This window comes from Vidua macroura, chromosome 14 (genome assembly GCF_024509145.1).
Source record: "Vidua macroura isolate BioBank_ID:100142 chromosome 14, ASM2450914v1, whole genome shotgun sequence".
NCBI classification, from domain to species: Eukaryota; Metazoa; Chordata; class Aves; order Passeriformes; family Viduidae; genus Vidua; species Vidua macroura.
Window position 1 is genome coordinate 12,193,846 of NC_071584.1, and position 25,724 is coordinate 12,219,569.

Here is a 25,724-nt window from a genome sequence, read left to right on the forward strand (position 1 = left end):
GCGCTCAGCCCTCCCCGCTGCTGCTCGGCGGAGACGAGGCGGCCGGAGCAGGAGGGGAGCGCAAGGAGAAGCCGGGGGAGCGGGCAGCCGTGGGGAGCTCTGCTGCTGGAGAGGAGAATTGGAAGGAACTGGTGGGCGGCAGGAACGGAAACGCTCCGCTGGGAAGGGAGTAAAAGCAGAAAGGCAGCGACAAACTACGAGAAGAACCAAAGTAATAAAGAAAAGGGGAAGAGGAGATAAAGTGATTCCTCCGATAAAGAAGAACGCGAAGAAGAAGGAATACGGGAGGACTCCACTGATGAGAAGGAGGAGTTGAAAGACCCCCCCCTCCCCCAGAGACAACGAACAGAGACTGACTCTAAAACTCTCCCCCTCTCTTTGTCACACCACAAGGATTTGATGCCCCTCAGCCTGTTCACTTCTGTGTGTTCATGTTTCCCACAGGTTTCTCTTCCCCCAACCCCCCAGCTGCAGCCCAGGAGGTCAGACCTGCCACTGATGGTAACACTAGCAGCAGCTCCTCCTGCAAGAAGAGAAAGCTAAATAACAGCAGCAACAGTAATTCCGAAAAAGAAGAATTTGATTCCATTTCCTCCTGCACCTCTTCTCCTTCCAAAAACACCTCCTCATCATCTTCCTCTGTCATCACCACTTCCTCGTGCTCCTCCTCAGGGGTTGCTTCCTCCAACCATCACCTCCAGAAGAAGCTGCGCTTTGAGGACTCCGTGGATTTTATTGGACTCGATGTGAAGATGGCTGAAGAGTCTTCTTCCTCCTCCTCTCCTGCTGCCTCTTCTCAGCAGCAGCACCAGCAACAGCTTAAAAATAAAAGCCTTTTAATTTCGTCAGTGGCTGTGGGGCACCATGCAAATGGCCTGACCAAAGCTGCCTCCTCTACTGTTTCCAGTTTCGCCAACAGTAAACCTGGCTCTGCCAAGAAATTAGTGATCAAGAACTTTAAAGGTAACAGGCCATAATTTGTCACAACCTGTGGGGAGCTGACACTCTACTTTGTGTTTTGTTTTCAGCCTGAAAACCCAAATAGCCCCAGGTTTTGCGGGAATTGCTTTTCTGTGGTGAACATTTCTATGTTTATGTAAAGGGGAATCATGATTTCTGATGTGTGCTTGCCTGGCCATGTACACATCCTGAGCTACACTTTGCTGCTTGGAATTATTTTTCAGACTCCCCTTGTTCTGTCGCTTGAGAAGGCCTTAATTTGTATGTTAGGTGTAAGGTTTTACTGCCTAAGTGTGTAAATCGCCTTTGCTTAAACTTTTAACGTTTGATACCTCTTTTCTAGTAATTCTGATTCAGAGCTCAGTGTATATTTTAGCCCAGTTTATGATAAGTCTTTGCATAGAATGTGTTTTTTTTTTTAAATTGGCCTTGAATCTGCATGTCTTATCTCTATCCATGTTGTCTGTTTATAGGATAATCTTCCTGTGCTTAGTTTTAAATGTTGAAACTAAGGTGATTATCGGGCTATTATGGTGGATTTCCTTTCTGGTTTCCCCACTTGCCTTTAAAGTAGATAGTTCAGATTTTTGCAGAGTTTTTTCCTTGTAATGGAAAGCTGTAATTTTTAATTGTAGTATCTTTTCTCTGTCTTAGCTTATTCTTACTTTACAAGTTTACATTATTTTATAAATTCTCTCCAAACATGTGTTTGAGATTTTTTAGTAATGTTAGTAGAGACCAAGATGAAGTAGAGAAATTAAACTTTTCTGATGTGATGCTGCTTTATTTTCTAGTAAACAAAACTACAAATAGGTAGGCAGAAGGCTTAGTTAAAATGCTGCCATTTTTTCCCTATAAAGATGAGGCTATCATGGGCTTTTCTTATTTCCTGCTTCTTGCTGGCTTCCAAAATAGTCCACTACCTTGCTTTCCTGGGTTGTTTCTTTCTCCTCATGCGTTTCAGTTTGTGGAGGGGTAAAAGATATTACCGATATGAAAATTAATTCTGAAATACACAGTTGACACAAATCTCCTGTAGGCATATTGCATTAGGTAAGGATTAGTTTTGCAGGAATTCATGATCACACTGTAACTCTTTGCTTTAAGGTTCCAGTTCTCAAAAATGTTCTCCGCCCATCAAAGCATCATCATTTAATTTGAATGATTATTTTAAAATACAAAACTATGATGCATTATAGGCTGCTCTTCAGTTCCTTGTGCACTGTTATCTTTAAGGGAAGTTAACCTCTCACGTTTAAAATACCTGTTAAATGTCATGGATTGCACGGTGCTGTGATCATCACTGATTATGAATTGGTATTTGAACCACTTGTTTAAAAAGGATGTCTTGGTATTCTGACAGCCTTGCTTTTTATTTACTCTCATATGCTAAACTGAATAATAATATTAAGATTTTTGTCTTTATCATAGTGTGACAGCATTAACGTCCTTTACAACTTAAATACCTTCCTAAAATCCATAGCCTTGGTGTTGACTGCTGAGCAGCACAGTCAGGAGTTGCTAGTGAAAATAGGCAAGTCCATAGTCAGTTGTCTCTAGATCCAGATCAGGCAGCTAATGTTGGGATATTGCCAAAATTGTAGGCAAATGATTGGAAGAACAAAATAATTACTTCTCTCTGGTACTTATTTCTATGGAAATCATAAAGCTTTAAAATTTGTTTTTTACTTTCAGGTGTGTAAAAGCCAATTTTAATAGAGTATAAACTCTGGGCCAGTTTCACCTGTTGATAGCATGGATGTGCGTGTGTCATCTTCCTCCTCAGATTTTCTTCTTCTGTCTTCTCCGTTTAGGAATGTCCTGATCAGAACAAAAATGGTCACTTTAGGTAGTTACAAGAACATAAAATTTTTAAATAGTTCTTATATTCTGAGGTGTGACTTAGGGAATATCTTAGCATGTTGTAAATGCTTTAGTCTTGCCGAAGTTGCTGCAAAGCAGGGGCATCTGTAGAAAAGAGCCAGAAAAATTAATGGAGAGGGTCAGATCTGAAGCTCTTTGAACATTAAAAGAGGCTTAACTCTAAAAAATATCCTCTGGCCAAACCCAAGAGAGATATAAATGGATTCCTTTAAAATTGGAAGGTTTTCCTTGGGACCACAAAGCCTATACAATAATTACAGTGTTTCCATGAGTGTTTCTTGAGGAGTTCTTTCCAGATGTTAATATGGAGTAGAATTAATGAGCAGTAAATGAAAAGCAGAGATGCACATGACTGTGTATTTTTAATGCATCATTTTTGCCTTTTATGTTACTTTCTTTTGTCTCTGCTGTCCTAGCAATGAGAGTATAAGGAAGGTATAGATCATTCTTGCTGGTTTTAGCCCTTCTTGAGCTGCTCAGGCCCAAGATTGTAGGATTGTGGTTTTTGTAAACCACAGGTACTGTTTGGGCTACAAGTGCTGTGGTGTGTATATGAAGAGCAATGCTGAATTTCTTCAATATGTTACTCTTTCAAATGTGAATAAGATACTGCTTTTACACAAATGCTTTCTTTCCATGTAAGTATAAAATGAAAGCTGGACCATCAGCGCATACCTCTTTCCCCTCAAAGCTACATCTTTTTCATTTCTGTAAAAGGTTCTGCTTTATCTAAATACATTCTCAAACTTTATATCATTTATTTTAAAGATAAACCCAAATTGCCTGAAAACTACACAGATGAAACCTGGCAAAAACTGAAAGAAGCTGTAGAAGCTATCCAGAACAGTACTTCAATTAAGTACAATTTAGAAGAGCTCTATCAGGTAAGTGCATTAAGTAAAAATAATGGGTTAGGGCTTTTCTGTTTTGTTCTCAGATTTCTTTGCTTAAAACACTTGATGTGGTGGTAAGAATATGGCATTTTGCTTGATAGCTGATTTTGTCATTGAAAAACTTGTCACTAAATAGTTTCTTCATTTTACAATCATGAGTTAAAATTTCTCAAGATCTAACACTGACCTCAGATATTTTTTTATTTGCCTCAACAAAACCCAAGGTATGGTTTCCCTTGCAGCAATTCATGAGAATTAAGTAAGGCAAGGAGCTATAGTCTATTTTCTGTCTAGGGGATTTTGGTGTTTATCTGCTAAAGGAGAAATGTGAAATCCTCAAATATTGGTGTTTAAGAATAAGGTGATTTATATTAAAATATAATTTCTTTTCTGAAGAAAGTATCTGTTCACAATCAAGTATCACAAATCACTTAAAAACTGAAACTTTCTGTTGACTTCTATTAGGTAAATAGAACACAATTTTTCCTTCATGAATTGTATTATTTTGGTTTGATTGTAATTTTCAGGCATTGCCACATTATTTTTATTCTAACAATTGAAAATCCAACTTTATTGCCAGCAACAGCTCTGATTGTGTTTTCTTAAATACTTGAGGAAGTGATCAGATTGAACTGCATTTCCTAATGTATTTTTATAAGCTCCACTTCTGCTTTTTTAGCTGAGTGTTCTGGGGAGATTTCCCCCTGCTTACCTTTTCCCTACTAACGTCACTTGTGGTTTTAGCAGCATAGCAATGGTGCTGCTTTAGCTGGGTATTAGGAAGCACTTGAACTTTTTACTCTACTTCTAAAGCCTTTATTACCTCGTTAGTTGTTTAATTTGTTCCTCTCTGTGTGTATATAGCCTTCTCACCATTATTTTTAGTGTCTCTTCTTCCCCTGCCCTCCTCTTTTCAACAAAAGGTGCATTTGTATATGAGGAAAAATTCCTGTTTGTACAAGGCTTGGGGACAGATTTAAGGAAGACTTAATTGCTGTTCTTCAGTCCACAGCATTCTTAAGATCACTGTAGTTTTTTGTAATGTTCAATTAATTAACTAAAAATACTGGTTTTTAACAGTTTGTCAGAATAATAGATAGTATTGTTATTTTTGCAAAACTTGGTGGATGTGATAGCAAATTACAACCAATTTTACTGGGTGGTATTGTAAATTACTTAGTGTAGACTGAATAACGGTGCAAATAACTGTTAAGTGCTTGAAGGCTATCCAAAATTGTTTAAAAATAGAGTTCTATTGAAATACTTGCTTCTGTTTAAAAGTGTTGCTTAAATTTCTGCCCAGTCTTACCACAAGCTTAATTTAATGTTGCTTGTGATGAGAAAACAAAAAATAAGCTTTTTTGTTTTAAATCTCAGTGATTCAATATTGTTATTACTTTGGTACTTCTCAGTGAAATAGAGTGCAATCAAATATGATTTTTTTTTTAAAATATAAATCTAAAAATAAATGTCTTGATTTAAAAATAGTAATAGGAATCACTAGTGTTTTTAGATGCTAACTAAACTAATGTCATTTCTGAACAGCTGCTTGGTAAAAGGATCTGATCCCAAATATGCCTTGGCAGACACCATTATCCAACATAGAGGGGAATTATAAAAGAGTCTGCAAAAGTTCTGCTGCACACCTCAAAAGAAGACAATTCTTTTTTTAATGGAGTTACACTTCTTGCATTTGCTTTAATGCTTGTCTGTGCTAGAAAAATCCCACTGGGCAAACATTTTGAAGCTTTATTTCTTTGTAGGATCTGAGCTTGGTAAACAAAATTATTCCTGTCCTTGAGTGGCTGAAGTGCTACAGAATTGAATGCTTCTTACATAGAATAATTTTCCTTATATTAGTGCCTTAAAGTAGAGATCTATGTCTTTGGTACCTGATACATAGATAATTTTTTTTTTTTAATCAATCAGAGTTAAGTGCTTCAGGAAAGTTCTGATTTTCTCTCATCAGAGTTGTGTTCAGTTCTTTTTCCTTGCCAAACAAACCCAGGTGTGGATGCTGCAGTTAAAAGGAAAAAAAAAAAACAGAAAACCACATCTAACTGCATATGTGTTACACAAAGGAAATAGGGCTCTTCAGATTTTCTCACCATCATTAGGGCACAGATTCCCTGAAAAGAAACATTTTTTTTCACTAATTCAGAACAAGATAATTTTGTGAACTAGAGGCCCTAAAGTTTTCACATGTATTGATGTTGATACATTTACATACATCAGTATTGCCTAGCACTAGTAATTAAGCAAAGCATAATATTGCAGTAGGGGGTTAATCTCTTAAAAATTTAAGTATTTCTGTGCATGTCATCAACAAAGATGCAGAAGTTTTGTACTTTGTTCAAACACCCAATCGTAGCAGACATGTTTAACACTTTGGAATTATTGATAGACAAATGTAAAAGCTGAGCTTTATATGAACACTCCATAAAAGTAGGTGTATGTTAATACATGCTTATTTCACTAAGAGTTGATTGTATGCATTTGTCCATCTACAGTGCAGAAGCTAATTTTTTTTAAGGATTTAGAGCAGCAGTACTTGTTTGATAGACAGCAGTTGTAACAGTGTTGGGATGAGGTGACTGGAAGTTCAGGACAGAGGCTGCTGCTGTCCTGAGTTAGTGGGTTGAAGCAAGAGTAGCAGTGGTTCTGCAGGTGACAGGCAAGTTCCATCCAAAACATTCACCTTCCCAGCTCTCTGTGACTTCTCCAAAGTGGAAGAAATTAAGAAACCTAGGGGGGTTGCACTTGCTGAAGTTCTAATCAGGCTCTTCAAGCTGAGTGTTTTCCATCCCCTTGTTCTAGTGAATCAAGTATCAGGTTATATCCTGGTTTCTTACTTGCTGCCTGTACCTGGTTGTCCAATAGCAGAAGAGAGTTGAGCAGTGCTCATAACCTCCTCTGAGCTGTGAACTATAGAACACATTTTCCTATCACTTTATTCTATGTTTGGTGTTTCTTAAGTGTTGAGGCTGAGAGTCAAACCTGTTGCTATTTCCAAATATTAAGATATGTATACTTGGGTGATCATTTTGGCTTTCCTTACAGTCTTCATTCAGACCTGTTTTGGTTAATTGGCACATTCACTCTCTTGCTATACCTGTTTACTTCTGACACTGAGCTCGTGCAAGTTTGGGGAGTTTTGCGGTTATTGTGTGGGATGGTTTTGTTGTGGGATTTTGGTTTTCATGGAGGTTTAGTTTGTGTTTGGTTGATGGTTTTTTTTAACTCCTGTGTGTGCTAGAGCCAGTATTAGATGTAGTGCACTTGCACTCAGAATGATTCCTGTTGATATCCTGGAATGGACCAAAGAACTCTTGTTTAGCTATTTTGATTGTTGCTGTGCTTTTAGTGGTGAGTGCTGAAAAGAGAAATTTGTGTTAGATTTGCAGCAAGTCTGCTTCCATTTGGACTGTTGGGGAATTTCAGTGTAATAGCACAGATCTCCTCTGTGCACTTTGAGCTATGCAGTCCCTCCCCAGTTGCCTGCAGGTGCTGGGGAACAAACTTTACCTTCCAGTCCTTTTTTTCCCCAAGGAGTTGGTTGTACTAGCAACTGAAGTCTTTTGCAATAAGTAAATAATACCACAAAGCATTAATTCAAAATCAAATATGCTTCTCCTCTAGCTTCTACAGGTGTTTTACAGAATAATCACTTACTGTGTCTTTCACCAGCCTGCAAAGAGTTAAAGTTGTTTAGTAGCTTTAGAATTCTGGGCAATGGGTATGAATTTCAGAAGTCTTGAGATACACTAATAAACTTAAGAATGATTGTTTGCTTGATCAGTCTCCAAGACATAGGCCCATTAAATTTCTTTTCACTTCTTACTGCGAGCACAGTGGTAATTCTTCTAATACTTGATGAGATCTAGAAATCTGGGATTGTCACTGTAAATGTAGTCATGCTACTAATATTCAGGATTATAATTAAACTTATTCAGGCAGGGAGTTGGTGGATGGATAGATAAGATAGATAACATATGTATATATATATATATATATATATATATATATATATATATATATATATGTACTTTTGGGGATGAGGGAAGCTTAATCAAGGAAAGGACTGCAAAAGGAAATTAATCTGGCAGTGCTTTTCCATTAATATCAGTGTGACTTGCAGAGCACAGCAGTTAATAAAATTAATACCTTAAGTGACTGCTTTGAGGTATGAAGCCCAGCAAGCTACTGGAAGATATTAAAGTACCATCCTTGTTTTTAGAGATGCCAGTCCTGCAGTTCCACGTGAGAAATTGACACTCCGGCTAAATTGATAGTCTGTGAGCTGTTCAGGGCATGGCCTGCCTTTATCTTGTGCCATGTCTGTCTCTGGTGTTTTGCATGCAGCAGTTAAGTGTGTTAAAAGCTGTGGGAAGCAGAATTCTTGTCTGGGAAGGGATGTCCTCCTTTCTTGTAAAATCACATGTAAGAATATAGCTAGATTTCTTTGTTTCTCTTTTTCTTTACTTCAGGCTGTTGAAAATCTCTGCTCCTACAAGATCTCTGCAAATTTGTACAAACAACTGAGGCAGATCTGTGAAGACCACATTAAAGCACAAATTCACCAATTCAGAGAATATCCTTTTCTTAGGTGTTGACAAGCCAAAATTGTTTTACCTGCAAGTATATAGTGATGGATTTCTTTGATTAGTTCATGACATTAGGCCATGGTAATTTGAATTCCTAGGTTTTGTGTAATTGGTTTTGCTTTGATTTCTTTGTGGCACCTAGGAGAACACTACTGGTTCCTTTATGCCTGTAACCATTGAAAAGTTTCTGAGAAAGTTTCACTTGTATTTCTGAAACACTTCGACATCTTACAGAAATTTGTGTTAGATTTGCAGCAAGGCTTAAAAAGCCTTTATTGGCTGTATTATGTCAGTGTTTTTTATATTAAACTTGCCAAGCTTAGATAAAGTGAAAAGTCATCCAACAAGTAGCTGTTGGTTTTTTTGGAAAAGTAATGGTGATGTGGCAGCATGTCAGGTTCTGAGGATCAGGATGGTTTATTTTCAGAAGTATGGAGTTGCATCAGGTTGACATCCTGTGACGTGGATATTAATTAGTACCAGAACTACGCAGTGAGCTGAATAAAAGATATATTTGAAGGACAGAATTTATTTCTTAAGGTTAACTCTTAACATGAGCATAAATTACAGTGTAGTGGTGAACTCTTGCATGTATTGGTTTTTGAGGTATGGGGATATCTATGTTCCATTCCCCAGGGATGGGGATTAAACAAAATATTCAAAACTATTGAGATATTTTTTTAAAATTTGTTCAGATAATTTTGATTTCTCATTATTAACACAAAGACCCTCATTAAAAAATAAAAAATAAATGTGTTGCAAGGAATTACCTGGTTCTGAGAGTAGGTGAGTTTGCTGTGCTCTCTGCTAAGTGTCTTTAAAAAATAATACAGTTGGTTCATTTCATTGCTTACACCATCTATTAATCATGAGTTTCTTAATGATTTCTTCACGGATTCATTGGATAGTGTCCTTTTTCTGAAGAAAATAGACAAATGTTGGCAAGATCACTGCAGACAAATGGTAAGTTTGTCTTTTTAAGGAAAATCAGTTGCTTTGTCAGCCTGTTTTGCTTAACTTTGGAGGTTTTTTTTTCCAAACTTCTGTATGGTCTTAAATTTATGTAAGGTTTCTTTGTGATATACAGCTCACAAATATGCATCTACATTGTTAGAAATCAAGCCTTGAAAATACTTGCCTGTAGTGTATTTCTTGGCATATGGGTCTGATCTTGGACACACACACCCCCCTAACTCCTCATTGTCAGTTTTATGCAAACCTTTCTCCTTTACACCTATTTTTAAAGGAGCTGTTCTGTTATACAAAAATATGCAAAGTGTCACATTGAGCACCTTGCAGGAATTGGCAGAAGATGTTAAATAAATCAGCAGTGTCCAAGAAAGAATTTTCTGAAACTGATTGGTGGGATTTCTTGTTGTTGTTGAGCATAATTGGTGTTGCTCTTCAGTTTCAAGAGTAAAATGATTGTGGCTGTTTTATTCCTTCTTGTGACAGATTATGATTAGAAGTATCTTTCTATTCTTGGATCGAACTTATGTACTTCAGAATTCAATGCTGCCATCTATCTGGTAAGGGCACAAAGAATTAAATTATTTGTGGGGCAGAAATAAAATTATTTGGGGGTGTATTTTAACTATTGCTTATATATTGCTGATTTTCAGATGGCTTTTTTTCAATATAAACCTCATAGTGACCTGTAAATTACATGGTGAATGTATGAGTGCTTGTTGAAAAGAAAGACTTCTAATTTATTTGCCATAAATTATAGGATTGTTCTGGAATAGCTGTGATCCCAAATTTCAGTGAAGTTGATATCAGCCTCCAGCTTGCACAGTTAAAGGAAGGGGTCTGGTCAACAACTGAAGTGCAAGGGTTTGGGGTGCCCAGTAAGTGCCTTAGCAGGCACAGTATTTCAAGTTGGAAAGAGTTACTTAAAATAAAAGTAAGATAGGCTTTTTTGGACTTCAACTTCTGCTCTTCATATTATTAATAATTACTATATGCCTTATGTTCTTTAGTACCTGAATTACTTTGCAAGAGATTGATGGAGGGCCTGACTTTTCCTAAGACTGACCATACCCATAGTTCCAAATTCATGGAAGGTTTTAACTGGGACAGTTATTGCAGAGATCCTTGTCTGTCACATAACTGAGTTCTTCTAAGCTGTGCCTAAGAATTAGAGATGAGTAAGTGATGCACAAAAAAGGAATATTGTCCAACACCATAACCATAGAATTGGAACCCAGGGTGATGTTTTTTTCTCATGAAGGCTGGTGTTCCAACATCCTGTCAACCAACTGAAAAATAAAGATGTTGCAAAAGTTACATGGTTATTATTTAGGAAAAATATCTGCATTGGTGTTTAAAATTTGTAGCTTCATGTTGGCGCAGTGTCATGGTTTATTCTAGTGTTCATATATTTGTTCATCCTGAGTGATTTGGAGGCAGAGGAATGAGGAATTGAAAGAATGCTGGTATTGGCCTCTCTATTAGATCTAGATCATGTTTTAATAAGAGATATCTGGGGTTTACTCTTAAACAATTTATTCAGCAGTCTTTGCTTTCTTTGTAGGGATATGGGACTAGAATTGTTCAGAACTCATATAATCAGTGATCAGAAGGTTCAGAACAAAACTATTGATGGCATTCTTCTGCTGATCGAGAGGGAAAGAAATGGTGAGGCTATCGACAGGAGTTTGCTGCGAAGCCTTCTGAGCATGCTTTCTGACTTGCAGGTGAGTAAACCTGTTTCATCTGTAAACCAGGAAATAGCTTAAATTCTTACTTAGTGCTCAGGAAGCTTTACCCTGGGTTGCTGTCATGTTGTTTCCCCAGATTTATCAGGACTCTTTCGAACATAGATTCTTGGAAGAGACTAATCGCCTGTATGCAGCAGAGGGACAGAGGCTTATGCAGGAACGAGAGGTATTTTGGATGTTTAACAATATTTGTTGTGCCTAATCTCAAAGCACGTGTCAGGGAGTAGAAATAATATTCTGCTGCCTTAGGGTACAAGGCAGAAATGTGACCTTTGTTTTATAGTATTCTGAAAAAGGAAATGCACATGCAGTTGCCTTCACTCGCAGTGCCAATGATTTTTGCTTAAAGCTGGAGCTGCTACTTCTGTCAGACCAGTACTGTCTCTCTTTTTCCCTTCTTGTTGTTTGTTTTCTTTAACATACAAAACTACTCTGGCATTTTCAGGTTCCAGAATATCTTCACCATGTCAACAAGCGCTTGGAAGAAGAAGCAGACAGAATAATCACTTATTTAGATCAGAGCACACAGTAAGTGCAATCTCTCTTTGCCTGGTGGTGTGAGAGTAACCTGGTGGTATGATTGCACACAGTAAGTGCAGTCTCTCTTTGCCTGGTGGTGTGAGAGTAACCTGGTGGTATGATTGCACACAGTAAGTGCAGTCTCTCTTTGCCTGGTGGTATGAGCTGTTTGGCTCCTCTTCTGTTGAGGGCCATTTAAGTAGCTGCAATTTATTCCTGTTATTGACTGACCATCAAATGCTTTTCACTTCCCACGGTTCCATGTTTACAATGAAGCACTGTTTTGGCTCACACAGCTGATAGCCTTTTCTTCTAAGTCACAGTTATTTTCGCATAAATGTTGTTAAGTATTTGCTTGAAGAAGAAAAGGCTGCCTCTCCCAGCCCAGATGTCTCTTTCCTGCTGAAATGTAATTAATCGACTGTTGTCCTACTTGAAAATGATAAGACCCAGAATAGATTATTCTTAAGCTAAAACCTCTGAATATTTGCAAAAAATATTTGCAAATGGAGTCTGGAAAATTATTGAATAATGTCATTCTTCAATCTTTTCTACTTAGAGGCAGGATTTTCTCCAACACAGTCAAGCGGAGGCCTTCTAACATAGAGCTACAGCTGTTGTGTCTGAGAGAAAATGTAGGTCACTGATATCAAGACCTTTCTGAGAAAGAGGTGTTTTATTGCTACTGTCATACGTTTTGATTTCCTTCCTCTTTCAGCTGTTAAAAGCATTTAGTGTGTTTAGTGGCTTCCTTCTTCCATGCCACTATTAGTGGCCAATTCCCTGTTTTGTTTTAATACCTCTTGACTTGAGGTCTGTTTTTATTTCTCCTTGGTTTGTCTCCCAAGACATGAATGTCCTCCCACAACACAGGATTAGGCATATTATTTGATGAATTTTCCCCAGCTTCTTCACTGATGGAATCATTGTCCAGCTGCCTACAGGTCATGTACAACAGGCTTATTGTGTGAATTAAAATCATCAGTCAGCAAACAGAAAAAAAATATTGTTTACTGGGGAGAAAAAGGATAAATATGTGTATAATCATTTTAGGTCTTTGGCCACAGATAATTAGAGCACTCCCAATGATAATGTAATTAACATAATCTCAAAAGAAGGATTTAAAACTGTCAGTAATGGAAAAAGGAAAAGTAATTCTAAACATTTCTTCTGTAGGAAGCCACTAATTGCTACTGTAGAAAAGCAACTTCTAGGTGAACATTTAACAGCCATTCTTCAGAAAGGTAATCTTTCTTCTTTATAGAAATGTTTCTAATTACTGCTTCGGGGCTTTCAGTTCCTCCTGAAAGAAAGCAATGGATTCAGGCGCTGGGGGAGGACAAGCTGCATCATTCCTTAACTCCCTTTGCTCCTCAGTTCCCAAAATAGCACTGGCCATTCTCCTGGTTGGAGATAAGGGGACACTGTGGTGTCTTCTGGTAACACAGCAAAGCACAAGGAAAATTAGAACAGGAGACTCAAGCTCAGTGTGTTAAGTGGCATTTTGAAGACTTGGAGGTAAAGAAAGGAGAACACTTTGAATTATTGCTGTAACAGAAAAGGGAGATACTGAGTGCTTGCTGCTGATAAAAAGCAGCTTGTTTTTAAAATGTAGTATAATTTGAGCTATGGAATACATTGCCTCAGTTCTACAATAGTCTCCGTGGAGTCAAGTGACCCTCTGTTGATCTCAGAAGTAATCTGGAAATACAAACAGATGCAGCAAGAGTTCAGTAATAAACAATCAGGTCCTTAGCAGCCAGATTCTGAATGAAACAGGCATGTGAGCATCTTCCTGCACATGTGTAACAAACTCTTCATTGAGTAGAGTATCAGTGTTACCCATCTATATTATTAGAACCTTGCTGTAGATCATCAGACCTTCTCCTGAAAGTTAGAAAGTGAATGGTGAAGATACTTCTTGAAGCTGATTGCCTTCAAGCATCTGTAAGATTTATTTTACAGCTGGAGTTGAGAATCAGAGCTGTCTTGCCAAGGAACTTTTCCTACAGATCAGTACAGTGCAAACTTTTCAAATCTTTAGGCAGTAGTAAAGCAGAAGTAAGCAAAGATGTTGTGATAAGATTGTTATGTAAAGTACATGTATCCTAAGTGCAATAAAATCATGTGCAGTAATAAGATTTTTAAGGGTTCAGCCAGATATTTTGTGTTTCACTGTTAAATCAGGTACTTTAAAATAAAATAAAAACCAAAAAAAAAGCACACCGCTAATGGTTTGATTTTAAAAAATTGATTAAAAATACTATTTTTGAAGAGGCCTCAATGTAGTAATAAGCTGTGCTTTCTTTGGGTCACTCTGGTTTTAATTTCTATTGAAATTCTCACATTTGCAGGTCTAAATCACCTTCTTGATGAAAACCGAATTCAAGACCTGTCTCTTCTGTATCAGTTATTCAGTCGTGTGAGAGGTGGAGTTCAGGTTCTCTTGCAGCACTGGATTGAATACATAAAGGTACTGTTCCTAGAACTCTGGAACAGATGGCACTGTTGTATCAGTGGGGTTTATACACAGACACTTGTGTCATCTCTGTAAACTACTGCATTTTTCTAAAAACTGCTTAAATTTGCTTATAAACATGTATTTAATAGACAGCTTTTGAAACATCCCAGGAAAGGTACAGTAACTGTTCTAGCTCTATTGAAGAAAACAGTGAACATTCAGTTGAATTATTGAACTCCAAATAAATTTGGATTTTATAATCTTGATTATAGTTAGTTTGTGGGACAGCCATATTTCTGCAGTAGTTATTTGGGTAATGGCAGAATGTTTGTTTTCATACTAATAAAATTTCCTGTGAGAATGAGTGGTAGTTAAGTTACCAATCAGTTGAGGTTCAAAAAGCACTTGAATATCAGTTAGGACGACTCATTTTATTTCTCAGTGAAAATGTCACAGAAAATATGGTTGTTGTGAAAGAAGGCTTTGGAGTGGCATAAGAGTACTATTAAATAAAACTTAATTTAGTGGGAGCATTACATGTGTAAAACCTGAGCATAGAGATGATTAAAAAGGGTGTGTTAATTTGTCATGCAAAACTTCATTTCTTCAGACAGAAGTTTTGAATCCATTCAGTTTTTCATCAGTTGGTTTTGAATCAATATGCAAGGCCTAGGGATGATTATATAGTAAATACTTCATAATACAGTAATACATAATAAAGTAATACTTTTGTTGTTAGTGAAACTAATATGAGTACCAGAAACAGCACATTAAAAATGTAATTTAAGATATTATAAGTCTTGTCATTTAAATTAATTACTCAGGCTAATGGAAAGATGTGTTTTATTTTGCAGGCATTTGGTAGCACCATAGTAATTAATCCTGAAAAAGACAAAACTATGGTCCAAGAACTTCTTGATTTTAAAGACAAAGTTGACCATATTATTGATGTTTGCTTTCTCAAGAATGAGAAGTTTGTAAATGCCATGAAAGAAGCCTTTGAAACATTCATTAACAAAAGACCAAATAAGCCAGCTGAACTCATAGGTATTTTCCTTCAATTTCTTTCATGTGAGAATTTGGGTGCTGAGTTGCTGATGCACTTACAGATGGGATATGCTGGAATTGTGTGTTAATACATGCACACTGCACAACAGACTGGGGATCTGCTGTGCCACCTGATGCAAGGGAACTGTTTGGTTCGGTAGCATCAAACATTAAAAGCAAACTGATCATCACTTAACTGGCTAGGCTATAAAAAAGTGCAGAACAACAGAATATGGGCATTACAGCAATTGGCTGGTGTCCAGACATGAGAATACTGCTAATAATAACACTTTTTCAGAAGCTTACATAACTGTGCCACCAGCACATGTGCAAAGAGCTGTTAGGGGTTTAATATGTGAAGGGAAGAGAGCTGAGGATGCACTGAACCTCTCATGGTGTGGGGACAGAGTCTCTGGTTTGCAAAGAATGTTACTTACAGATTTGTGCATTAAATGCCTGGTACTCTGCACTTTGGAATCACTTCCCCACACAGTGAGTAATACCTGCTTTGCAATTGGTTCTGCTGTTAGGCTTGTGGAGTGATACTTTCTGCCCTCCTTTTTTGTGTTAATTCCCTAACTGTAATGTGCTTACCAGCCCATTTGAAATTAAAACAAACAATCTAGTTTGATTGAAAGTGGAAATTAAAACAAAATAATGATATGCTAGAGAAATTCAGCAGTATAGTCAACACATTTAAATAACTGATTTACATATTTTCGTCTGATCTTTTTGCTTCTATTACAGCCATGTCAATCTGCAACAGCAGTGACTTTACTTTGAGATCACAACATAAACCAAGATTTTTTTTTCGTAGGCAAATGTTTTTAGTTAAGATGCAGTCATTGCTTATCTGAACAAAGATACTAGGCTATAATAGCCTTTTTTATAGCCTCTATGAAAATGTATCAAGGTAGCTGTTATGAGGCTGATAGAAAGTGATTTCAGGATCCTTTCCATTTTCAAGATTTCATAATACTAGATTTCGAAGTTTTCGTTTCACTGTGGTATTAAGCATGTGCTAAACTCAATTCTTCAACACTCTTTTAGCTAAATATGTAGATTCAAAGCTTCGTGCAGGCAACAAAGAAGCTACTGATGAAGAACTTGAAAAAATGCTGGATAAAATTATGATCATATTTAGATTCATATATGGTAAGTATTGGGGTTTTTTTTTTGTGGGCATACAGTTGTTTAACCAGTAACATAAAGGTACTTTGAAATTATTTTTGCAGTCTGGTTACATTTTCAGGTGTTTGTTCTCTGTGGATATGTTTTGTTGGTTTAGTGCTGTTTAACTACTTTGCCTGTCAAATTGCAAATAACAAAAGCTGTGGAAATCTTCATATGAAGGCCCTTTTTGTTTTTCTGAGCTTTGAATTGGGTCTTTCGTAGGTAATGTTTGTTTAAAACCAGCAGTGCTTTCTGATCACTTTCAAATCTCATCTCTTACAGGAAAAGATGTCTTTGAGGCCTTTTATAAAAAGGATCTAGCAAAGAGACTATTAGTTGGGAAGAGTGCATCAGTAGATGCTGAAAAATCTATGCTTTCCAAACTCAAACATGGTAAATATCTATCTGTCATTTCTATCCATCAGCTTTCTTTTAAAAGTAGTTGTTTTAACAAGCCTTCACAGAAGTGCTGTTGGTATTTCCCCTTTCCATGAGGGCAAAAGCTTCTGTGCAGGTCCTGAATGACTGGTGGGTTTTGAGGAGATTACAAAGCTACAAAACTAAAAGCAAATTAATTATAACAGGAAAAGCCAAAACTCAGGAACGTAGAAGTGCACAGTGTATCTTGGCCTGTGGGACAGAGTTGAGGTTCCCTGCTGAGTAAATCCGTGATGTGCTCAGAGAAAAGATTACTTCCAATTGTTATTCACTGCCAGCTAGTCATTCTCTAGTCTGGTCTTCATTGTTTCACTGGATGGAGCCTTTGGGTGGTAAGGGTAAGATTTTTAGAGCTTGATCTTGTTCTGCCATCAGGAGACAGTTTGAAAGGCAGCTGATAGGGATTAGAATTGTCATCTGAGTGACCAGTGGCCACCATAGTCAAAGGAATGAACAGTCAGGTCCATGTGGAAAAACAACTGGGTTGCAAAATAGCTGCCACATCAAAACATCTTCCTTTTTCTTGGTTGTAACCTTATTCTGTTCCTTAATTAGAATCCAGGTCTTTATGTAAGAAAATCTGGTGAAAAACATCATTTTGCTTAGAAGTACATTCTGGCACTTAGAATAACTACTCTTAGGTGTTGAAAATAAACAGATTAATTTCTAATATTTACATTTTCTCTTTTATAGAATGTGGAGCTGCTTTCACCAGCAAACTTGAAGGAATGTTTAAAGATATGGAGCTTTCAAAAGACATAATGATACAATTCAAACAGGTACTGAGGGAAAGCCCTGTCTGTCCTGTCTGTGCTTTTGAAAATTTTACTGAATTTATTAAAGGTTTTTCCTGAGCAAAAAAACTGAGACAAGCTTCTTCAAACAAACAACCCACAGCAATAAGAGAATTGTAAACTTACTAAACATTTTAGCACCAGCTCTAAGACATTTTTAACACCACTGTATTCTGATGCCTGGATTGGAAGTTTTCGCACATTTAGTTCTGGTGATTTTGTGATGTTTTGATTACAAACAATTTTTAACATTCTTTCCTCCATTCACACTTAATTAGATCTTCACCTCAGCCTGCTAAAACACTATATTTGCTGTTTTCTTCCTGTATGGAAGTGCCTTTTGGACTTCAGAGAAGTGCTTGTTCTTACCTTAATTTTCTTGTATGTAACTTGCAGTGTATACAACAAACACTTCATGTGGTCACTTGTCTTTTCTGCTCTTGCAATGCCTGTTCTAACTTTTCAGTTCTACCTGAAATATGTATAATTAACATAGCTCTATTTCAATTTATTTTGTTTCTCTTTGCAGTATATGCAAAATCAGAATGTCCCTGGCAACATTGAGCTAACAGTGAATATTCTGACTATGGGTTATTGGCCAACCTACGTGCCTATGGAGGTCCACCTGCCCCCAGAGGTAATGAACATCATGGGTTATGCAAGTATTGGCCAGTCAGAAATGCAACTTGGGATCCACTGACACTTGGTTTTCAATATGCATAGAGAGGGAAATGCAAAATTCATCTTTTTAACATGAAATTTGTTTTCTTGCAATTCCCTTTATCATTCTAAGCCTTGATTTAAGGCTTAATTGATTGTGGAGGAGGGAAGGATGCTTTTAAAGTAGAAATTGTGTTTCAGTGTTTTGGGGTTTTTCTTTCTTTAGATGGTAAAACTGCAGGAGATTTTCAAGACCTTTTATTTAGGAAAACACAGTGGTAGGAAACTTCAGTGGCAGTCAACACTAGGACACTGTGTACTAAAAGCAGAATTTAAAGAGGTGAGTCTATTGTTTCTATTACTCCTGTTGTGTTGTTGATTCCAAGTCTGGGTTGTACCTTAGGGATATATGGGGAAGCTTTTTTGTGCTGTAATGGAAAACTAAATACTGTTTTTGCAATTACTTTTAACCTCCTGCTATCTTTTCCAGATATTGGTAGTTTCTGAACTACCAGAGTTGGTAGTTTCTGAAACAGATGTGTTAATGTCTAAGAATATGCACCCAGTTTCTGTATTGGTGGAGAAAGAAAAGCCTGTTGGGGAAAATATCCACTGGTTTTAGCTCCAGATTAAAAAATGGCCCTCATTCTTATAGTGAGGAGAAAAAAAAAAGGGGCCGGTTTCTTCTATGGCCTTACTTCATCTGATAGCGTTAAGGACTGTCACAAGAAGCTTTTCACTACTGAAATAAAAAAAATTCTGGATTGGACAAGAACACAACTGTTTTGAAAGGGTTTCCAGTTATTCCCCTTCACCATATCTTCATGGACACAAGATTTTCTCATGAAATATAAATGCTTACCACTTAAATTTTCAGAAAAAGTTAATGGTAAAACAAGTATTATCAAACTTGATTGTTTCAAAGATTCTATGGTTCTTTATACTGTGTTCCTTAAACTAATGTTTGTGTTAGATTTTGACTTAAAGGTCTTCCAAATTGTAATTTTAAGCACTCAGTGCTTTAAGACTTTTCTGGAGTCATCTGATGCATATCTTGGGTGAGTTTTGTCCCTGGATAGAATAGTCCAGCCTTGTGGCCTCAAGCTTGTGCTGCATTTCATAGTAAATAAAAGTGACCAATAACTTCCATTCTTCCATATTCTCAAGTGAATAAAATAACATCCTGTTAGTGAAATAACTGACATACAAGAGTGACTTATTTCTCATGTTCCCCTCATTCCTTTCCCTTCACCACCCAGAAAAAACAGCCTGGTGATGTTTGTTTATTTCCCTTGTGACAGGGCAAAAAAGAACTTCAGGTCTCCTTGTTCCAGACACTGGTGCTGCTTATGTTTAATGAAGGAGAGGAGTTCAGTTTAGAGGAGATAAAGCAAGCCACTGGGATAGGTTGGTATCGAAAACAACTGAGTACTTCCAAGTGTTCTTACTAAAAAAACCTAAACAACTTGTTTCTGCTTTAGAGGATGGAGAGCTGAGAAGGACACTTCAATCTCTGGCTTGTGGCAAAGCCAGAGTACTGACTAAAAGCCCCAAAGGCAAAGATGTGGAAGATGGTGATAAATTCACATGTAATGATGATTTCAGACATAAGCTCTTCAGGATAAAAATCAACCAAATTCAGATGAAAGAAACGGTATATTTTTTTTTAATCCTCTGGGGTTAGATCCTTGGGTTAAGAGCTTTGTTGCCTGCCCTTTTACAAGCTTTTTTCCTCCTGGTTGTCATGTACATACTGATATCTCTGTCAGAGTTACATGTGTAATTTGGATGGCAGCACATACCTAACAGTGGTGATTTAAATGTGTGCCTCTGTACTAAGACACCAGTGATGCTGGATGTCTCTAAGAAATGTTAAGAGAAGTTCCAATTCTGAAATGCTCTTTTTGCCCTTTATCATTCCATGGAGCTTTACTGACTGTTTGTGAATGTGGAAAATTCCCTGTGGACTTGTTTCTCTGACAGCCACACAATGTAAAATCTGAGCAAAGGTTTTAAATCTTTGTACAAGTGTGTTTTTCAATAGACAATCAGGCTTCGTATTTGCAAAGGCTTTATGTCAGGTATTTGACAGCAAGCATTTCACTGTCTTACACTGAGAATTGTCTTGGACACAGAATTGTTTTGACAGTGCTGGTATTCTCATTAAAACTCTTGTAAATGGGTCCTTCAGGTGGAGGAACAGGCAAGCACTACAGAGAGGGTGTTCCAGGACCGGCAGTACCAGATCGATGCCGCCATTGTGCGCATCATGAAGATGCGCAAGACGCTGAGTCACAACCTGCTCGTGTCAGAGGTCTACAACCAGCTGAAATTCCCAGTCAAGGTGCTGTGCTGATTTGTTTACTTCTAAAACTTTTAGTTCTTTTTATCTTCCTTGGCCTGCCCTCGGTTGAACAGTGCTTCTGCATCTTTTTAGTATTAGAAAGGACAAATACTCACTTTCAGGAATTTTTAAAGTGCCAGCTGTTGTTACTAAAACGTATTTTCAAAGGATTTCAGCCCTGGCGTTTGTTAGCAGTAAGGGAGCAGCTGGCTGTCCTTGGATGCTGGTGTTCCACTGTTTGCAGTGCTCTGGCAAGGCATTCTTGGGCAAAGGAGAAAATGCTTCAGATCTCAAAACCAATTCTGCATTACAATATTAACTTGGTTGATACTTTTGAAGTACAGTGATTTTTTTCTGGATGGATTATACTGCTTAATATATATACACATATCTATAGGAATAAAAATAAAATATTGGTGAATGTCTCAAAGCTGAAGAAGCCCACAGTTGCAATATAAAATGACTGGCTTATTGTGTACAAATGGAAATGGGTTTTCAAACAGACAGTGATGCATTGTTGGAATTCAAATATATGGTGCTTTCTGTCAATGGAATTGTAAAACAAAAGGTCCTGCTATTTCGTTCCATTGTATTACCACATTGAGTACCTGCAGGTCTGTAAGTATTGCATAAACTGCAGTTGAGCTTTGTAAGATCACAGCAGATCTTTTAAATAATTTTCCTCACTTGTTATCATGAGGCGTTTTTATAAAGTTCCTCACCCAACAAAATCACAGGGCACACAAACTATTGCACAACTCATTTGCTTCAAGAGGAAACGAAACTTGTACTTTTACTGGCTAAAAGTCAGAAATAGAAACACTTTGGTACATGATGCACAAACTGCACTTCTTTAGAGTTCAGTTCAAACAGCAGCAAATATCTTTCCTTTCTGTAAAAATTTGTTTAGCTGTAGGTGATGAGCTAACTTTGTAACTTTTACTTCTATCAGTTATACATTGCAGACTTTAGAAGCTCTGATACTTTAAAGGACTTTTTTAAAGTGGGATTTCTGTTTCCTCAGCCATCTCAAACAATATAGATATTTGGCTCAAGTGGAAAGAAAGAACCAAGAAGCATTGACTGCAAAGTAATAATGCTGACATGTGCTTTATTTTACAGCCTGCTGACCTTAAGAAGAGAATAGAATCCTTGATTGACAGGGACTACATGGAAAGAGATAAAGAAAACCCAAATCAGTACAACTATATTGCATAAACATATGTTGGCCTTTGTTTTACTGCACACTTGGTGTCCCACACAGTTGCCAGTGGATAAACTAGCCTCTTGATCCTGTTAATTGACTTTTTATACTACCGATGATTGAATGAAAGCAGTGTAATGGAAAAGTATAGTAGAGTGGACTTCTTTCAGTGGTTAACATGCCCATTTAAAGAGTAATATTTACATTTTAAGAAGAATGCTGTTGAACTCTTTGCATGTTATTTAGTAAGATGTGCAGAAAGCTGAAAGAAAGTACCTGGTCTTTCTGATTCCATTTGTCTCTGGGTCTGAAGAGGAGTCCCTTGATATATGACAGATATCTTTCACATCTTTAAATGGAAACAGAAGGTTCATTAATATAAGAAAATAGCCTTTAAAATGCTTAAACTGCATGCAAACTTTTAATTTACTGTACAGAATGCATTTCAGTTATACATACCATTGGTTTGGTTGATGCCCACACTTGGATTTTTTTCTCTTGGGGGGGGGAATGGGGAATAAGCCAAGCTATGCTTATTGCTGATCTAATGGAAAATATTCTTGGTTGCAATTAAGACAAAATGGTGCCATTATAAAAGGATGTATAAAGTTTGCAGTGTGGACATATATACTGTATATACAAACACCATTCTTAAATAACTGCTACAACAAAACAAGTTCAGATTAGACTTATATGGCTTGCCTATGAGACTTGGTGTTCACCTTTGGGAATTTTAAGCATAAAACAGCCATAATGGAAGAAGTGACAGTTTTTACTAGTCATGGGTAGGAGGCCTTCACCTCTTGGCAGCAATACTCTAGAATAAAGAGAATCTATTAACAGATGAAAAGCCACACTGTTATTGTGGTAAAGCTGTAAGAACAGAAATTGCAAGTGGATTTTAATACTTGTTTTGCTTTGCAACATTCTAAACTTGAACTAACCTCAAGGTTTAGACAGGGCAGCTCTTCTAAGACTGCCCTGCTTTGGATTGCTTTAACTTAAAGCTTTAAGAACTCAGCCCTAGAGCCTAGCAGGCCTCCTAGAACCCAGAAGCCTACCTCTCATATAGTAAGTTAAGTATTGCTACAAGGCATCTAAAATATATTTTCTTAGATGACCAGAGAGCATTCTTTGCATCTTTATAAGACATGGGAGAGTAAGTCACTTGAATGTAGAGCTTTGTTTCAACAAAATACATTTTTTATTGCTTATAGCAGTATGTGCCAGGAATATATGGGAAAAAAAAAGGTGTCAGCAGAAAAGGAACTCCTCCACGTACCAGTTCTTCCTTACCCAGCCAGGCTTTATACCTATGATCAGCTGTGTTGCAGAGCACAATGAAAAACCTCATCCTCTTTCAGGCACTGATAGTCCTGGGGAATACCAGATACTCTTGAAAGCAAGATGTTACTTTTGTTTAATGGCAGTATAACTTAGCTCTCTATGACTAACTTCTATCACTGTGATCCCACATTCAGGGGTGTGCATGTGTGAGAGTGTGTGTGTGTTTTCTATCTGACACATCCCATCCTTAGTGCTTTTTTTTATCTACTGTTTAATTCCATATATTCTCCAGCCATGTTTTCTCTCAGGCTCTTTTGTATGCAGTCCTCAGCTGACAGATGAAACAAATGTGGGTGGTATTTTTCCTACTAAATTATTTGCAGTCACCCTCAACTAACAGCTCTTTGTGATGTGCAGAAAAGCTACCTTGCCCCTTGACACTACTGCAGCACAACCACTGGTAGACATCCAGGGCCACCCCTGCCTCTGTGAGACAAATACTGACAGTAGAGTTATGTGGGAAGAACCTTGAAGACTCCTCCTGCAAATCTTCAAGTATTAGCTCAAATAGAGATCCACTGGGGAGGAAAGAATGCCTCCCCCCATAAAAAATACATATGTGTTTCACATTCAGTGTTCCTTTTCTTGTATGTGTTTTGTATCTTCAGCCAATAAAAGATTCCTTTTAAAGAGAAATGGAGAAGAAGTATAAGACTTAACTCTTTGGGAGACAGGAGCTGATGCATTGAGCTGGTTCCATTCAGTCTGTTGTAGCATATAAATCTTACACCACTACATGTGCAAACACCCATTGTGGCAAAACCCTCCCTCATTTTACACAAGTGTCACATTCAGTCAAACAAACTGCAGAGGACTGTAGGTTTATTTCATTTTTATCCTGTCTAATGCAGAAAATATTATACAGAAAATGTCCTCAAATCTCATCAGAATTCACAATCTGAGGCAGACCCTAAGCGCAATCCAGTTAAAGCAACCCAAAGAATGGACTTTGAGAACCCTGGCTAGACCAGGAGAGGGGTGAGCGAGGGGAGGGGAGAAGGCTTCTCTTGTAGCTTCACTGGGTTTTCCCCAAGAACTTGTTCATCTCTTCTGCTAAGGTCTCGCTCATTCCTGGTTAATGACAAAGCTGCAGCCAAGATTTGTCATCGTACAACTCCGCAAATTCTTGCTGGGATCATGTGCCTGCTTATTGAGCCATATATATCTCTGTAAGAAAAAACTGAAATGGGCTTGGACCACAACTCATCTGGCTAGAACACAGCTTGTCTTTTTGGCCACACATTTTTAATCTTGAATCTTGCATGCAGTTTATAGCACCTTGTTCATAAGAAATTGCAGTTTATTCTTAGAAATATATATATTTTAGGTTTTTTAATCTTTATACCCATAAATGGACTATTTTTTTGTCTTGGCTGGTTTCAAAAGTGACCATTTTGTTTAAATGCTGTAATTGCAAATGTGTTGTAAACGTTGTTTTGTTCTATAGTTTACACAAAGGTGCCAAAGTAAATAGTTAATTAAAAAAAAAAAAAAAAACCCTAGCAAATTGTTAAGTTGCTGTAGCTGTTCTTCATATTTTGGTCTCAGCTTTTTTTTTTTTTTTTTTTTTTTTTTTTTTTTTTTTTTTTTGGTCAGCCTTTCATTTTTTCCCAGACATATCATTTGCCCTAATGCTTTCTTTTAAAACAAAAAAAAAAAAAAGTGCATCTAAAAAAATGTTCAAATACCACTCTTTTTTTAGTGCTCTCATATAGTAGGAAGAACATTTTCTTTGAAACGTTACACTAAAATTGTAAGAGTACAGCAGCATTCAAAAATGTAATATACTTTTTGTATAACAGTCTTGAGAGTGTGTCTGGAGTGGGGGGGAAAAACTAACCCTGTTACTTTTCAGAAGCCTCTTCCCTCAGCTACCAGAATATGAAAATGTGCTTTTTCACAGCATCAAAAACTTATAGTTTATGCAGACTTGCAAACAGGGCATGTATCACCGTTGCATCCTTCGATGCAAAAAGCAGCAGAACCTTTTTTATGTTTCGTAAGTCTGATATGGGTACAGAGAGTCTTTCTTAAGTTGGTAAATAATGTAAATACATGTCCTTTCAGAGAGTGAGTCTGTTATCTAGGTATTTTGTGTCATTTAATAAATATTAAACAGTTTTGTGTTGATAAACTCTTGTGTGTAAAATGCCTTCTTACTCCAAGTTCTGTATGTTGGGCTTACTAATGTTTATGGCTTCTTTAAATTCTTTAGCTTGTGCTTTGATAGCAAAATACTTGTCTGCTACTTAAATATAATAAGTAGTTCCTTATTCATTCAGTCATTAAAATCCCTTGAGTTTTCTAAGTGGCTTCCATTCCTGAATTATTGTTATTTTGGGTTTTTTGCTAAGTCTTCTATGGTTCTTGGAGGGGAAGGAAATAAGCGTCCTCATAGACCCTGAATTGGGATTAGAATGTGTACAAGTGGCAGAAATATGCAAAAATACCAGCGGTGGTGCCTTGCTGCTCCTGAGGGAGGCACATCTCCTGCTGTGTGAATATTCCTTGTCTCCCACTTTATCATTATTTTAATGACTCTGGAATGATTATTGAAGTATGAAGGACAGAGCTATATAGGGAATTTGCTCCTCTTATTAAGAATGGCCAGTTGGCCATTTCTTGATTTTTCTTCTTCACCCTGAACAGCTGGGTTAAATCTGAGCAGAAGGACTG

The 25,724-nt window shown here is 37.2% G+C and overlaps 1 protein-coding gene across 3 annotated transcripts; it reads left to right on the forward strand.

Annotated features, from left to right (window-relative positions):
• CUL4B (cullin 4B) lies at window positions 1-25,356 on the forward strand. 3 transcript variants are annotated; one of them, XM_053990288.1, is made up of 20 exons: window positions 6-963; window positions 3,613-3,728; window positions 8,225-8,343; window positions 9,250-9,304; window positions 9,797-9,870; window positions 10,875-11,037; window positions 11,138-11,227; window positions 11,507-11,589; window positions 12,757-12,824; window positions 13,935-14,053; window positions 14,896-15,088; window positions 16,139-16,243; window positions 16,544-16,654; window positions 17,393-17,478; window positions 18,023-18,130; window positions 18,380-18,493; window positions 19,455-19,560; window positions 19,635-19,807; window positions 20,345-20,497; window positions 21,620-25,356. In XM_053990288.1, exons 1-20 carry the CDS (start codon window positions 432-434, stop codon window positions 21,713-21,715), a joined length of 2,664 nt encoding a protein of 887 aa, XP_053846263.1. In that variant the 5' UTR covers window positions 6-431; the 3' UTR covers window positions 21,716-25,356. The 3 variants fall into 3 exon arrangements, 2 of the variants coding, with proteins under 2 accessions (XP_053846263.1, XP_053846262.1); XM_053990287.1 differs by having other exon boundaries at window positions 8,225-8,328; window positions 9,235-9,304; XR_008439380.1 differs by lacking the exons at window positions 20,345-20,497; window positions 21,620-25,356 and having other exon boundaries at window positions 1-963; window positions 8,225-8,328; window positions 9,235-9,304; ... (1 more) ...; window positions 19,465-19,560; window positions 19,635-19,721.
• The last annotated feature ends 368 nt before the right edge of the window (window positions 25,357-25,724 follow it).